This window comes from Alligator mississippiensis, chromosome 4, assembly GCF_030867095.1.
Source record: "Alligator mississippiensis isolate rAllMis1 chromosome 4, rAllMis1, whole genome shotgun sequence".
Lineage (NCBI taxonomy): Eukaryota > Metazoa > Chordata > Crocodylia > Alligatoridae > Alligator > Alligator mississippiensis.
The window spans coordinates 99517861-99534633 of record NC_081827.1 but is presented as its reverse complement, the minus strand read 5'-3'; the positions used below and the strand labels follow the sequence as shown (position 1 = coordinate 99534633).

The 16773-nt window shown below is 43.3% G+C and overlaps 1 protein-coding gene across 1 annotated transcript in view; it reads right to left on the bottom strand.

Annotated features, from left to right (window-relative positions):
* Positions 1-676: 676 nt before the first annotated feature.
* Positions 677-16773, bottom strand: part of DMC1 (DNA meiotic recombinase 1) — a 32027-nt gene continuing 15930 nt past the window's right edge. The window contains exons 8-14 of the mRNA XM_019489289.2: positions 9594-9666; positions 8782-8873; positions 6111-6184; positions 5889-6003; positions 4241-4301; positions 3526-3642; positions 677-2702 (exon numbers count right to left, since the gene is read on the bottom strand). Coding sequence (XP_019344834.1) covers positions 2633-2702; positions 3526-3642; positions 4241-4301; positions 5889-6003; positions 6111-6184; positions 8782-8873; positions 9594-9666 — 602 coding nt within the window. The 3' untranslated portion in view covers positions 677-2632. The remainder of the gene's footprint in view (positions 2703-3525; positions 3643-4240; positions 4302-5888; positions 6004-6110; positions 6185-8781; positions 8874-9593; positions 9667-16773) is intronic.

Sequence of the window (16773 nt, the reverse complement as noted above, 5' to 3'; positions counted from 1 at the left end):
GGCATGGGGCTGGTCCACCTGCAGGATTGGACCCGTGAACTCCCCTCACCCCCATACTAGACCAGTACCCACGGTGTCTGTTCTAGGATCTGCGCTGCACACGGTGGCCCCTCCCCCGGGCATTGGTCTGGAATCTGTACCACACGTGGTATCTGGTCCAGTTGGTCCACAATCCATGCTGTACGCGGTGCCCACACCACTGGTCTAGGACTGCACTGTGTGTGGTGCATATCCTGGACTGGCTGGGGAAGACACAAGGCAGTGGGAGAGGAAGGGAACCTGTGTGGCACAGTACTGGATGAGCTGGGGCTGGCACCAGGTATAGCGCAGATCCTGAAGCCAGCATGGTATGTGGTGCGCATCCCAGGCCTTATGTGCAGGGCCGGTCTGGCATGCACTATATGGGTTAATTTGGACACAGGAGCAGCACTGGAAGCTGGATGATGGAGTTCTGCAGGCCAGATGCAGCCAGGTAGCCTTATCTTTTGGCCCCTGTCCTAGATAATCAAACACCACAATATGAAGTGCACTTTAATTACTGTTCTGTGTAGTAAGCTAAAAAAAAAAATCAAGGAATGAACGTATGGTATTATGTAATGCTTAAAGATCTCAGAACATTAGTTAGTAAACAATACACAGTTGTCTCACCGACAAGCAAGCCAACTGTGGACTGGTGGTTTTGTTAATACAACACTTTCTAGTTAACTGACTTCCCAAATAGTTGATGCTCCACTGAAATCATTTTATTCAATAGTCAGGTATTCCTCAAGACTAAAAATGGGCCTACCTCCTATTTGACAACTAATTGAACTATGATTAAATCTGAGAGCGATTTTGAAGATTATTCCCTGACCCATCCATAAAACAGTGGGAAATACACTTTTCTCGTGTATTAAAGCTTATTTTATTGCTTGTTTATGTGCTACATAGGTGAGTGGCCTGCCTGGTATTTAAATTCATGCTAGACCAGGTTACATTTATTAAATTCTTGATTGATCATCAGTATTTGTATATGATGTCAAGATCTTATATTTTGTCCACTTTGTGATCAAACTGTGTAGCTAAGGGGTTCTCAAATGTTTTCTGGTTGAGTCCACATTTTAATAGAGAAGTTATCTAAACTATCTGCAATGTTATACTCAAAGGGATGCCTCTTTGGCATTAAGCTGGGGCTTCTTTTATCCTGTGTTTTAGGATGTGTGTTGTCATCTACTGGTCACATGATGCTGGCAGCCTTCCCTGAACTGCATTTAAAGAATTCAAACCATACATTATATATATTTCTAATGTTCCTTTCCTAAAAAGAAGTAATTGTTCGTGTTGCCACATAGGTATTATGTAACTGTGAATGGGAAGAGAAATGGTTTATAAAATAATCTCTCTCTTTTCACTCTGAAAAAGTCAGGAAACGACTGACTGAGCAAGTCATGAAAAGGGTATGCCTTATTTTTTCTCTAGATCTGACTTAACTTTTTAAAAAGTTTTGTTTCTTGCCTCAAAATAATTGATGACTATGACCTATCACAAGGTAAATACTATAGTGAAGAGGACGCACTGTAGTCTCACTGCGAAGCAAATACATTGAAGTCAACATCAAGAAAGAGTAGTCAACCACAATGAGTTCCTTGCAGTAAGACTAAAGTGATTTGTCATCTCTGTGCTTTTGCCTTATGATAGCACTTGTACTTCAATTACTCTGTTAAAAATGCACCTTTTTAGCGGTGAACAGAAACCCTCAAGCCAGGCGCTAAAGTTGGCTTCCCATTCGGCTCTTTTTTTGGCTGCAAAGAGGGTTTGCTATTAGGTGCTAAAAATCCCTCAAAGTGTTAAACATGGACTGTTTCTTTAATTTACACATTTTGTTTTCTGCTTATTTATTTGAAATATTGGGCTACATCCTGTTTAGTTTGCCCACTGAAGTTCTCACAACAAAGTTAATAGGCCAGTTCAGGTGATCAGGTTTTGACTTAAAGTATATGTATTGCACACAAGCATAGGGAAGAGATGTTCTAATTTGGTATTTTCCATTAACATGAAAATACATAACATTGTTAAATATTCTAAAACAGAATTAAATACAAATAAATCACTAATTAATCAAGATTAAAATTTCTAAAAATTGTCTTCAAGTAACTATCATTCTTCTATTCTCAATGAGATCTAGCAAGTTCCTGTATTCCTGTTGCTGTCTACTACATTTCCCCTCTATGTATTAACCACTCATTTTTTTAAACCATGTTTGTTTCAATGCTGTTTTATTCCATGCTGTGTACACCCTATCTCACAGACATTCTCTTTCCAAGAAACTATGAAAGGTCCCATTAAGCCCATAAGATAAAACAGCTTTACTTCTCACAAACCCTAAAGAAGACATTTCTTGAACGAGTCACAAGTTTCTTTGCTTTGTAAATTTCTGAGTGCTGCAAATTTCATTTAAAAAAAAGAAATAACATGAACCAGTTCCTGTTTAGATCATTGAAATATGATCTTCTAATAACTTTCTAGTGTGCTCCCAATTCTAAATATCCAAAACTGAGCCTGAAAAATACAAAGTAATCAGGGAGTCAGTAACCTTGGATACTTTGGCTTTATCTGGGCGGTTTTCAGATGGAGATTTTTGCCAGGTTTCTGCTTATTCTTTGGCATCCCCAATTCCTCCAGTAGTTATGGCAAACGTGGCTTCATTTTCAGGCATCTCAGGGCTGGTGGGTAAAATAAGCAAGGAAGTGTCTCTCTTCTCTGTTTCAAAATGCAGTCCCCAAAATGTTATCAGCACAAACAAGCTAAAATATTCATCAAAGCCCTTGTGCCCACTTGTACATTGTAGACATTTTCTGTCAGGATCAGTAACCAAAAAGTGTGAAAACCTCCTTATGAACAAGATAAACCCAAGGCCTGCATACTAGTTAATTCCTCCTTAAGCCCTTCACAAATAAAGACTAATAACTGTCACAAAAAATGCAGAGCATGATTTAGGTTTCCTGTTTGGAGGTGGAAGGGTGGAAAGGGAGGTGGTTGGTTAAGAGACATGTCACAACCATAGAATCTGGCTATCTAGGTTTTCATCCATGTATTCTATTTTTGCCACACCCCTGATTCCAGGAATATCACCTGGAAATCCCTTTGCTGTTCTGCTAAAGCGAATTAGTCCTTATCTATTCTTTCTGTAGATTTATATAAGCTGTTAATATAAATCTTGATCCATGGAAGCTCCTCTTATTCCAGCCTTGGATATTTCCTGGGAACAGACCAGCAATTATACCAATTTGGAAGTCTACTTAAGACAAATATATGGTAGAAATTATGCTAACTGAAATTCCAGTTTCATTTGCTTGTGAGAAAGTTTAAAATTAGACTGCCTGGTTAATTAATTTGTCTTTCTTTTTTCTCAAAATATAATCCAAAAACACGTTTAATTTGAAATTCAACTATCAGCTCTGAGGCTGTCACGTCCCAGGAGCATGGACTTTGTCTCCCATTAATTGTCCACATAACACAGGTCCTCTCCACAAAGAGGTAATTTACCTGTCATATATCTTGGCAATGCGCAGCTCCCCCCTCCCCTTCCGTAAACTGATCCTTGTGGTTGAAGCATGGGCCAAGATGTGGCCACCAATGGGCTTTTTAGGGTCTGCCTGAAAACTAAATTCAGAAAAAATGATTAAGTGTCTCTATGAATTCCATGGAATAACTACTATAATTGTCAGACAATGTGTGATAGTCTCAGGTAAATAGATGTATTACAAAGGATTTAGCTAAGTTTTTGTTACACGTATGCCTTTAAGTAGGATTGTCAAAGTGCTCAGTGTTAGTCTAATTATTACTGCTCCCATGGACTTTAACAGGATCAGAGTTAGGTCACTGCTGAACATTTTAAAATCGCCACCCTTCATCTTTGCCTATAAACTACTAAAAATGTTGGTCAGCACTTTTAACATGGCTTATTTAGTTAAATCTGTAAAAATGTGTATCTACCCTGACTTCTGTCTTAAATTCAAGCCAGTAAAAGGAGCCATCGACAACAAGCAGAAAATGAATGGCCATAGAGTCATATGAATGTATGAGGGCTAACCGCACTAGGAGGGGCAGTGATAACCCAGACCTAATCCTATTTAAAAATAAAAATTGTATTTTGACACGTGTGCTTGTCCTTCCCCATGCAACCCCAATTTCCATTTCCATTAAGTATACAATATGAAAGGGGCAGTGTAAAAGAAAAAGAGGAGGGTAAGTGACTTACGTCATAGTTGCCCCTGGATCTGCAGTCATCTGATTGGTCACAAACACAGCCACATTATATTCTACAACAAAGGACAAGAGAAAGGGGAAGATATCCAATTGGAATTCAAACATATATTGCAAAAATGGCACAAAAGAAGTTATTGCTTGCTAAACAGTTCTAGGGCTTCACAAACAAGAGAGTGTCTCTCTGTCTCTCTTCTGGTATGAATTACTTAGGAATAGAATTTTCAAAAGTGATCACTGCTGGGCTTTGTTCCCATTTAACTTCAGTAATAGCAGAGGTAAGTTAATGCTGAGCAGTAGGGCTGTGCAAAGCTTTGGTCCCTGATTTCAATTTGGCGGAGATTAGACCCAATTTGGTGGCTGAATCTCCGAATCTGAATCGAATCAGGAGACCCTTTAATCTCTCGATTTGGAGAGATTCCGAAAGATTCGGCGATTCGGATATAGACACAGCTTTAAATGTTTTTTCTACCTACCTCAGGGTAGCAGGCGGCTTGTGAATGCTGCAATGCTGGGGCGGATGCAGCGTCCCACAGGAACACGGGGGGCTCCCCAGCACATTTGGCAGCAGACCTGGAAGTGGACCAGAAGCACTTCCGGTCTACTTCTGGGTTTGCTGGGGAGCTCACTGGGGGGACCCCCCCACACTGCCCTGGCTTGGCGACTGGTGGGTCTGGGGGGACACCCAGGGCCAACTGCCAAGCTGGAGAGGTGGGGGGGCTCCCCAGCATGCTCCCCAACAGACCCGGAAGTGGACCAGAAATATTTCCGGTCCACTTCCAGGTTCACTGCCAAACACAAAAGGGGACCCCCATGCTCCTGTGGGATGCTTCATGCACACCAGCATCGCAGCATGCACAAGCTGCACTGGTACATCAACGTATGTAAAAAACATTTAAAGCTATGTCTAGGGCTGAATTGCAGATTCTCCAAATAAGCATCGAGTCTTCAGGTTCAGCCAAATCGAATCAGGGACAGCGATCCGAATCAACAAATCAAATCACTGTTGCCAATTCAGGCTGAATCCGAATCGAATACAATCCACTTCGCACACACCTACTGAGCAGTTTTGAAAATCCAATTTTAGAAGGTTTTTTTCTTTTTTTTATTTTGCAGGAAGAACACTTCTACAGGAAGAATTTACTGTTCTGAATCACTCCAAAGAGAGGAAAGAATGTATCCTGCTACTTATCCAGTCATAATCCCTCATGACATTTTATAGTGCTAAGAGAATGCGAAGCTGAACAAGCTACTTTACTTCTCTGGGCCTCTGGTTTACCTCCTACTTTCATCTTGTCTATTTAGAATATAAACTCTTTAGAGCAGAAGCTGTCTCTTACTATGTATTTACAAAGTGCCCCAGTTCTTTCAGTTTGGGCTTCTAGACACTGCTGTAAAACAAATAATAATTCTGAGAAACCTCTACATTTTGAAGAATCCTGGAGAGTTTTATACTGGTCAATTTGAAGTTAAATGATTTAGAGGTATAATTTTCTGGTGGTGGGTGATATAAGGCAATGAAGGATTTGCTGTATTTGATAAATACATTGGAGATATTTGGTGGTAGTGTTAGGCAGTAACTAGCAACTGCCTTTTTAGTAGCTTCCATAGATTTTCACTCTTTTTTGCAAAGTCTTCCTTACCCTCTGAGATTTTCTGGAGCCTTGATAACATCTGAGCAAGTTTCTGTTGCCGTTCAGCCAACTCCCCACGGCCACTAAAATCCACACGGAAGAGTGCCATAATGGAGTCAATGATCTGCATTATAATGATACAAAACGAATAAGTATATTATGAGCAAATAGGGCAAACTATTCTGAAAGCACAAGGCTGATGCAGAAAGTAAAATAATTAAGGGCTTATACCAATAGCTTGAAGATGCCAGCTTCCTCATGGAACTTTGCTGCTACATAGTCAAGCAATTCCATCTGATGTTCACCTAGTGGAGTGTATAGTTGGAGAATGAAACTGGGATCAGAAAGCATCAGAGGGTTGAAGCAGATAGAAGGCTAGGTTTTTCCCATCACATGTTGTTAATATAGTGTTAGTTCCTATGCAATTGCTTTGTGATATCTTTATGCCAGAAAAAATAGTCTAGATTTTGTTATAACAGCATAAATGTGTTTTGCTAACTGAATTGTTTTGGTTAGCTATTTTTGCCAGTGTAAGCTATATGTACACTAGCAAGTCTTGCTGGTAGAATTATATGAGTAAAGCCATATCACTTCTATTCATATTGAGTAAGTGTATAATGGCTTAAGTGCCTAACACAATTTCAGTCCCAATTTCTTTGCCACTTGGCAAATATGCCATTGTTTAAATGCATAGATACTCTCTGACTACTTTCTAACTTGTATATTTCCCTTAAATTATATATACGGGCAACTGTCAATTCTCTGGATCGCTGGGTAAGAGGTCTAGTCAGATGTCTGATTAATCCACTTGTGGCTGACAAGCCCAATTCAAAAGTGACACAACTTGTTACAAGTTTCACAGATCCATATGTTGTCTGAGTTGGAGTCCAAGTTTACAACATGCTGCTTCCTTCTTTCTTGCTTTTCTTCCATCCTCTGGATCAAAGCCACTTCATGTTGATCTGTACACAATTCCAGATGTTCCTTCCAGATTGGATGGGATTCTGCCTACTCCTTTCAGCTTTTCATTGATGTTGAACAACTTCATATAATTTTTGCACATGTCATGGTAGTGCCATAAGGGGCGACCCTGCTTTCTAGAGCTGTCCTAAATCTCTCTGTATGAAATACTCTTGGGGATACAGTCTCCTCCCATTCTCCTAATATGGCCAAGCCATTGCAACCTCCTCTTCTCAATAGTGGTTTCTAAGTGTGTCAGTCCTACATACTCTAGCACCTGTGTTTGGCATTTTGTCTTTCTACTTTATTTGTTTCCCCTTAAATTAGTGATTAATGAAACTGATTAGGAGAATCAATTTCAAGACTTTTAAACCAGCCTTAATCATTTCTGTTGCTAGGTTGGTATTAAGTACATAAGGTTTCTGAAATGGTAACAAGCCTTAATAAGATGTGAAAAAGTTAGTGCAGACCTTGTTAATGAGCACTGTTTACACTAAATGTAGGTAAGTGCATGCTTTAGATAAGGATATCGCTTATTTTCAGTTCCTGGGCTATATACTCATGCAGAATATAAACTGTACCAACAATTTTTTTTTCTGAATATGGTATTAGCTTAACTATTAAGATGATGGAAGCAAGTCAGGAAACTGAGAGTGTATATAAGCAGGGTCCCATGTATTCCATGATTCTGTGGCTTCAAAATGTTTAGTGTCCACTCACTACTTATAGAATTGTCCATCAAAAAGCTCTGTATGGCTCAAGGCAATGCCATGCTGAGACATACCGCACCCTCCAGCTCCCAAATAGAAAGTAGTGTCATTGCCTTAGTGCAGTGATGTTTATGTACCAATAAAGTCAGTCTTATAGAACATCACTCAGCAGAGCTTTTTGGATCACATGTGCCACACATGCAGCAGCACTACTTCTGGTTCAGAATCTACCTGGGTTGGAGTAAGCATGCCATATCTCAGCCTAACAGCAACATGCTTAGCATGGCACTCCCTGGCACAATATAGAATTCTCAGTTTTCATTCTTGAAACATTAAATTTTGCAGTTTGTAGACAGCTTGAAGTGATATTTCTGAGATGTGTGAACTGCCTCATTCATAAAGGGGGTGCTGTGAAAGTTAAGATGATAGATGAAATGTCACCATTGTTTACTGCATCACCACCAATAATTTTTATAGCAATATCAAATTAATGTGTTTATCTCACAAACCCTAAAGGCTTCTCTGGCATCTGTGAGTTCCACCTACCACCTACTCAACTATCAAAACCTTTAATTTTCTCATAATAATTTATAGAGTGCAATTATGCAAGACAGGTTTTGATGCAGATTTTAAATTGAAGGACAACATACAATGAATTGAATTGAACATAAAATTAAGTAACACAAGGAACATTGTATTAAGCACATTATTAATCTCCATAATTAATTCAGGGAAAAAACCCTTCACTTATAAATTTACCCGACGCTGCACCACAGTTTTCAATCTGCTGTTCCATAGTGCTTCAGGCTATAAAGAGCTCACCTCAGAATGAGTGAAGCCTTGTCTATAAGGTTCCTATTCACAATAAAAAATCACCTATTTTTACTGTTGGCCTATACTGAAGCACTCATGACTAGTCTTCATAGGTACCAGTGTGCTATTTCCCATAGTGTTTCAAAGCAGTCACGTTCAGATGATACGGTGATACTCAGATATCAAATAGAATTTACTTTGCATTGTTGGAATTTAATTTATAAAACATTACTGACCAGGAAATACTGTCCTGAGAAGATCTGCTACAGAAGACAATCACACAGAAAAATGGAAGCAAGCTTCCAACCTTTGCCCCAGTCTCAGAAAATTTTAGTGATCATGAGTGGGAAGTCTCAGTAAATAAACTGAGAACTACAGAAAAAAATAGGCTTCTGTGCCTATTCCAATGATGATCTTACTGGTATATGCACGAGCATACAGCACATTGTCAAGAACTGCATCATGGTTCACACTGAAACGATCAGCAATGTCACGAAGACGATCTGGACGGCTACAGTATGTCACAGTTAAGGATTCTATTTGAATAAACAATGCAAATCATGATATTTAAGTTTGAATTTAGTATGGAAACTACATTAATATCTATTTTCTTCCCAGACAAGGCCCCATAATCTCTGCTTCCACTTGAATAAAAGCACAAATCGCAGCTCAGGGCAATGTTATTTTTTATGATATAGACATATGGCTCCTAGGGACTGGAAAGAAAGCCAAAAATAATTTTACACTGTTCATCAAATAGATAACAAGTGGTGATAACAAGGTAATAACAGCAGGGATTACTACTTACCTGGAACCTAGTGTTAAATATGAAAAACTTTTATTATAGTTGTTGTAGAGATGGGCATACTAGAAATACAGAGAAGATGTAACTAGATTTGTATTGTGCCTTCAACCCAAAATTGGGATGGATTATTACTAATGACTGAGAGATAAGAGGCACTGCATAAGAACTTCCGTACCTGGAACTATTCAGCCTTCTTGCCTTACTTATTCATAATAACAGTAAATTATACTGCTTTATTTTTTCTCATGATGCCATAGGTCAAGTTCAATAGACAACTCCATACCTTTATTCATGCAGTGCTTTTCAGTGTGTTTTACCTGTCTTGTCAGACAAAATGTAAAGAGATTATGGGGGCGTTATGCTTACTGCAAAATGCATCACTATGCCATGCCATCAAACTTGCAACTTGCTTCATTAAAAAGATACAAAGTGTTTTCAGTATCAATGAAGATAATCTTCCCTCCTGTGTAGCCATCTGCTCCTGGAAGCTGAGCTGTCACTGGAATGCATCATAAAGAAAGGATCAAACTGAACAGAAGGGGGGAAAGTCTCTCCCACTCTTCCAGCTCTCTCTACTACTATTTGTAATAAGTGGCAATGATCCACCATTTTGTATACAACAAACAAATGATCTGATACCAACAGCTAATGTTGCATTTATAGCAAGGCTGATTTCTCTCTCCAGCTGGCTTGAGAAGATTCCAAAGTAACTTTTCTCTACAGGAGGCCATCCTAAATCAGAGGTGTCCAAATGCTGTGACACTGAGTACCAACACTAAATTTGCATAATTGCTATTAAAGCACTACATGTAAATAACTAGTACAGGTTTCCCTGGCTTTATGCAGGTTCTGAATGTGCAAATTTGCTCTTATACAAAGACCCTTTTTATACCAAAAATTCATTATAGGCAAGGTAAATTCACTCTTATGCGATTGGTGTGGTGGAAGCCCACAGTCAGCTGCTTTGTGCAGTGCATTGCATGAGTGATGCACACCAAAATATAGTCTCCTGTGTGAATCTGTGTTCCTCGTTCATTGTCTGAGACACATGTTTCTGTAGCTGCTATCCCCATTATGATAGTGTCCTGTGCTTTTGTGTACTGTCTCTGTTGGTGAGTACCAAAATTGTCTTGTAAAAGTGGTAGAAATGGGCCTGGGGGTCAGTACAGAAAAGGTCTTGGAACGTATCCCTATTTGTTACATTGTAAAGTGGGTTCCCTTTATGCAAATTTGAGTTATGCGCCGTTTTCCATGGACACACATACAGCATAAAACGAGGGAAACCTGTAATAAGTAATGTGCAGAGATACCTTGGACTTCTGGGTGAATGTAATGGTCTTAACCGATATGGTTTTTAACTAATAGGACTTTTCCATCTTTCTGTACTATGTTATCATACTTTATTAATCTTGCAAGAAAGATACATATCCAACAGATAATGATCTTTTCAATTTCCCATCAATGAATAAATTCATATGATTAGCTCTGTCCATATACTGCATGCACAGGATATTGCTCTGCTGACCAAATTTGGCTCTCCAGCTCTAATTTGCACACTCCTAAACAATACAGAAAACTCCCCATTTTTGAAGAAACAACCTCAACATATATCATAATAGGTCAGACAACACAGATGTTAAATCTCCACAATATCTGGTAATGAAATCCCAGTACAGATAACAGCCCTTGAAACAAAATTAATAATAAATAACAATCCATTAAAAAAAATCTATTCAGAATTCACTTGAGCAGAGCTCAGTAGTCAAGTTCCAAATGTCAGCTGAGCAGGACTCAGTCATTCAAGTCTGTGAGACTTCACCACCCGGCAAGTATCCTTCCTCCCAGACCCATCAGTCTGAGACTTCAGATACTCCCCAAGTCCATGGCAGGCATCCTAAGTGCAAGATTGCTGATGGTTTTCCCAGGGTGAAGCCTGCTCACTGCACTCCTGGTGTGCCAATTAGGCCTGTACGAAGCGGCAAGTATTGGATTCGGATTCAGCTGATTTGGAGGGACAGTGATTCAATTCAGCGATTTGAGTCACTGTCCCTGTTCGATTTGGCCAAATCGGATTCCGAGATTCAGCACCGATCTGGAGATTCAGTCATAGACTATAATGGGGAATCACTAAAATACCTATAACTTTGTAATTCTGTTGCTGATTCAGGTGAAAACAGCAGGGATGGTAACCCCTTCTGAGGGCATAAAGCCTTCCATGTTTCAAGGAGCAGGGGGTTCTGTGAAAGTGCCCCTCAAACTGTTGAAAGCAAAACTTGTATCACCTGTGTGTGTTAAGGCAAAGCGGGATGAAGGCAGCGGGTACGGTAGCCCCTTCTGAGGGCATGAAGCACACACATCAACTGCAAATGCTTCCTCAGCCTGACAAAGGGTTTTTAAACCCAAAAGCTTGCTAAGATATATTTCTCCAGCTATTCAGTTGGTCTAATAAAAGATATCATATTGTCGCAAAGAACCTTGTCTGCCTTGTGTGCGTTAAGGCAGAGCAGGATGAATGCAGCAGGGCTGGTAACCTGTAACAGCGGGCCTTCCCAGTGCCAGTTAGATCCTGGCCCGCCCACCTGTTTCTGGGCCAACTGCCCACCCCTCTTTCACCTGCTACGCCTTGATGGAAAACTGATTCAGATGTTAACCAGGCAGAAGGGTGCCCATTTAGGCCCCTGATATCTAGGGCTGACATCCATTCCTTAGCTTTATACCTTCCCTACACTGTAGCCCATGCCTCACAGATTCCATCCTTCACCCCCTCCAGCTGTGGTCCCCTCTCTGGGAACTTTGGCTCCCCCTTAGGCCCTGACCCTGCCTTCAGGCCACTCAGAATCCCGAGCCTCTTGTTCTGGACATTCCTTGCAGTGGGCCCCTGGCCCTTCTCCCCCCCTCTTCGGGTCCTGGCTGCAGCATGGATCAGTCAAGGGTACCTCAGGTCAGATCTGAGCCGCCTGCCTGTTCTCAACCTCACAACTCCACTGCAACCAGTAAGCCTCAGGCCTCTCAAAGATCTTACAGGTCTGGGCTTTACCCAGCCAGGACTGTGAGTGCATGCGGTGACTGGAAGTTATCAGGTGCCCCTAACCACCTTTCACCAGGGAGGTTCATGGTCCTGGCATTTCCTAGGGCTGCCACGCCACTGGCAGTCCCATCAGTTCTCCCTACCCTGGCAGGATGCAGTTTTAGGTCATGCCCAGGACCTGGGGCCTCCACCTTCCCCATAGCCCAAGCTCATATCTCCAAGTTTGTCCTGACATGGGAGCTCAGCAGGGAGATGTTCTTCCTCTGCTGGCTGGTGATAAACTAAACTGCCTCCAGCTCTGAGGCAGGGCATTAAATGGTTTGGAAAGCAACTAAAAAAAGGAAGTAGACGCGGAGTGAGGAGGCTGGCACTCACTCCGTCTGCATGTGGAGCTTATGGAATCCCAGCAGCAGGAGGTTCACCTTCAGGAACACCAGCTGCTCCGCCAAACCAGGATCCAAGGAGGTGTGGTGGGGTGTCACAACATCACCAGCCATGCTGAACACCCTCTCACTTGGAACACTGGTTGGTGGACAGTTGTTCCCGGGCAACTGTAGCCAGATCCTGCCACACCTGGCTGCAGGTTGCCCAATAGGCCAAGGGGTCACAGTGCAGTGGCTCCACATCCTTGGTGAGATAGGTAGCCACTGAGGCCTCCATGCTACCTGCCTGAAGGTGGGGTCTGGTTCCTCTGCACCCCAACACTGAAGCCATGCCCTTGGCCCACATTGGCAGCGGCTGTGGTGGAGGAGATTGGCTGGTGCTTGGAGTGCTGGCAGGGGAAAGTGGATTCCCCTCTTCCATGTTCCCCTGCCTCTGCCCTTCTGCCTCCCTGACTCTGTTCACTAGCACCTCTGTCCAATGATCAAGGGTTTTGCTGCTGCAGATGCTCCCCTTCACCCTCGGGTCGCACATGCCCACCAGCATGTGGGCCGTACTGGACTGCAACAGATCCAGCCGTTTCTTGATGCCCTGCTTCAGCCGCTTCATCGGTGCCTGCACCTCTGGGGGAAGTGGCTTGCCCCAGCCAGGAACATTGATCCCCTGGAAGTTCTCCATTTGATTCTCAAGCTCCTTCACTATGGGGATCACCTGGCTAAGGAGGACATTGCCAGCACTGAGGCTCTCGGAGGCCTCAAGGAACAGCTTGAGAACCACCAAGATCTGGGAGATGGTATCACACTCTGTTTTGTTAAGGGGACCGCTGATCTCAATGTCCCTGACAAGGCCATCTCATGGATTGCCTTCTATCGCTTGACCAGCCTTTCGAGCATTGGGTATGTAGAGTTCCACCGAGTCTCCACATCCTGCATGATTTGTGCTGTGGGATGCTCAGCTCTGCCTCTTTGTCCTGCAGCATCTTGCCCCCCTTGATGCTCCAGTGAAAGTAGCCCACCACCTTCCTGCATTTTGAAATGAGCTGGCTGGTAGTGACAGCACCATCACCAGAAGCCCTGTCCCCCTCCAAGGTGTCCCTGACTATGAGGTGGAACTTGTGTGCCACACTGTGGATGCCAACAAAGTTGGCATCATGCACCGCCTTCACCATATTGGCCCTGTTGTTGATGACCACGAACCCATGGGTGAGCTCGCACTGCCCAACGAGCCACCCCTGCACCATGTGGTTCATGGCCACCATGATCTTCCTTGCCGTATGGGACTCATCCATCACTTCCGCTTGAAGGAGAGCCCACCGACGGCCTGACTGATCGCACCAGTGCCCTGTGAAGGAGAGATAGGCATGATCTCCACTCCAGCTGCTCCAGATGTCCAAGGTGAAGTGCAAAGCTACCTGCAGCCCTGCCTTCCACAGCTCCTCCCCCAAGTACTCCCTGCATGCCTCATACAAGGAGGGCAGCACCATGCTGAAGGTGGTGCATGAGGGTACTTGGTAGGATGGGGCCATGAGCCGCCTGAACAAAGGACAAGGGCTGGCCATCCAGAGCAAGCATCTCCCCAATGCTTTGGGTGACCTCGCTCACCTTGAGAAAGTGCTTCCCTTTGTCTCCACCTTTCCCCCACTGGTCCAGGGTGGTCTGCCTCTGCTGCTTGGGGACAGGAGCTTTGGAGTGAGAGGGGGACTTATTTTTGGGCACACTCCCACTGGTGCCAGGCTGAGGAGGAACAAGGGCAAGGGGGTGCTGCCTCCTGAGATGCAGCAGCATCGCTGTGGTAGTGAAGTGTTTCTCGTCCTTGCCTTGGCTGATTGGCTTTCGGCAGTGCTGGCAGGTAGCATACCTGAGATCATCTGCCACCTCAAAATGATCCCATGCTAAACTACCCACCTGCTTCTGGGTTGCGGGTGAGGATCCTGCCTTATCCCCCTCCTCACCAGGCAGAGGCACAACAACAGGAGGAGCTGAGCCACCTGCCCCCACAATCTTCTCTGAAGTTCCTTCCAGAAGAGACCTGCCTCTAAGGGAACTTTGAGGGGTGTGGAGCACAAACTCAGATTCCCCCTCCTTCCCCAGAATTTCCTTTGCTATAGCACTCAGCTCTGCTGCTTCCAGATCCAGCTCCTCTTCTGGCACTGGAAGGCTTATGCTGGGAACTGAAATTGGGGTGAAGACTGTCATGCTGGTGCTGGTGTTTATTGCTAGTGTTAGTGAAGGTGGTGTAGGTGCAGACACTGCTCCCACCTCCTTGCTCCCACTAGCAACAGAAGACTCATTGCTGTCAGGAAAGAAGGTGTGTCTATGTTTGGGTCTGGGGGGCGGAACTTACAGCTCTCCCTCTGCCCCCTCCCCCTCCCCGCCAGAAAACCTGGCACCTGCCTTTCCAGCATGCTTCATAAAGCTTGGTGTGCTGCAAAATGTGTATGTGTCTGTAATATATGTTGTGATTTTCTGCATTGCACAATGATGACACTGTCAGGGAAAACACAGAAGAAGAGAGACTAGCTTGCTACCAAGAGACTAGATAGCAAGCCAGAGCCTTTCAGATGCTGCTGGTCCAAGAAAGACAGATTACAAAAGGCACAGATCACTTCAGACACAGCCTTATACTTTGTTTCTATGTCCCTCCCCCAGAGCACTGTGATTGGAAGGGAATTCAGGGAAAGATCACAGTCACTGACCAGCTACAGATGTCAATATCAAAGCAGTCTTCCCCCCACCCCCAGCTCCTCTCCCTCCCTCTTCTCAGTTTCTGTTTCCTGCATGTCTGCCTTCCGAATCTCTGAATCTTTCCAAATCTTTCCCAAATTGATTTGGACCTTTTAATAGGTCTCCCAATTTGATTCAGATTCGGAGATTCGGTTGCCTAGTGCACACCTCTGTACGCTTCGATTGTGTGATAATAGGAAACTGCATGTATGCTTTCCCCTGCCTTGCTCCGTGGCCTTTTGGCTAGGAGCAAACAAGACTAGGGGGCATCTGAACCCCAGAGCCTCCAGCCCATAACTATTAACAACTTAAAAAAATATTAACATTTTGTTTCCAGGGTCAAATCAGTTCTGAATTAAGTTCCAAATTTCATCTGAGCAGCGTTCAATCATTCAAGTCTGTGTGGCACTACCACCAGCAAGTATTCTACCCCCCAGACTAGCCAAATCAGTTTCGAATTCCATCAACTGAGCAGAACTTGATTGTTCAAGCTACCACTGGTAGGTAACCTCCGTCCCAGACTCTTCAGCCTGGGACTTCAGATACTTCCAAATCCATGGCAGGTCAGATACCCCTCTAGTCTCGCTTACCCCTACCACTAGATACTTGTGCTGTGATAGCACTAACCACCCAGGATTGTACTTGGCACCACACAGTTATAGTGATGAAAATCTTAATTAATGCTGAGTTAGCATTGCACAGTGATGTATCATGCCAAAATGTTATGGCCCAGCAAAAAATCAAACTTCTGAAAACTAGGATAAATAGAATTAAAATATATGAACACAGAATCAATTCTGTGCTCTTTGAGTGATGCACCAATCCAAGCAGAGCACACAAACTTCCACTCTGTCTTTCCAAACAGAGCATCTCATTCAGTGCAAGGGCATGTGAGTATTGTAGGGCGATGTCTACCACTTCCTGTTTGCTGAGGCAAAACTCGTGCTTAAGCATGCTGCATCAAACAGGAGCTACTTACATCTGTTCTACCTCAGAAAACATACAGCTGCTATTCCACAGTTGTTACATTTTACAACTTCCATCATTTTACAGCCCCTACATCCTTACCTACAGGATTACATCCAATACTGTATTTTCACTTACCTATCATGAAACCCACAGTACCCCTTCACATCTCATCTCATTGCTGGTCATCCCTACACCAGGAAGACTGATGTACTCTAGTAATGAAACCACCTGCACTCAGAACTCATCACTGAAACAAGACATATTGGATCCCTACAGGTAAATATTAAGGCTGTGCAAAGCTTCAGGTGCTGATTTGATTCAGAGATTTGGCCCAATTTGGTGGCCGAATCTCTGAATCTGAATCAAATCAGGAGACCAATTAAAAGGTCCGAATCGATTCAGAAAAGATTCGGAGAGCTTTGGAGATTCGGGCAGTCCCTGCTCGCTGCAGCAGGGAACTGTACCTGGACTCCATGCCAGTAAGTAGGGGGTGGGGGAGTAGGGG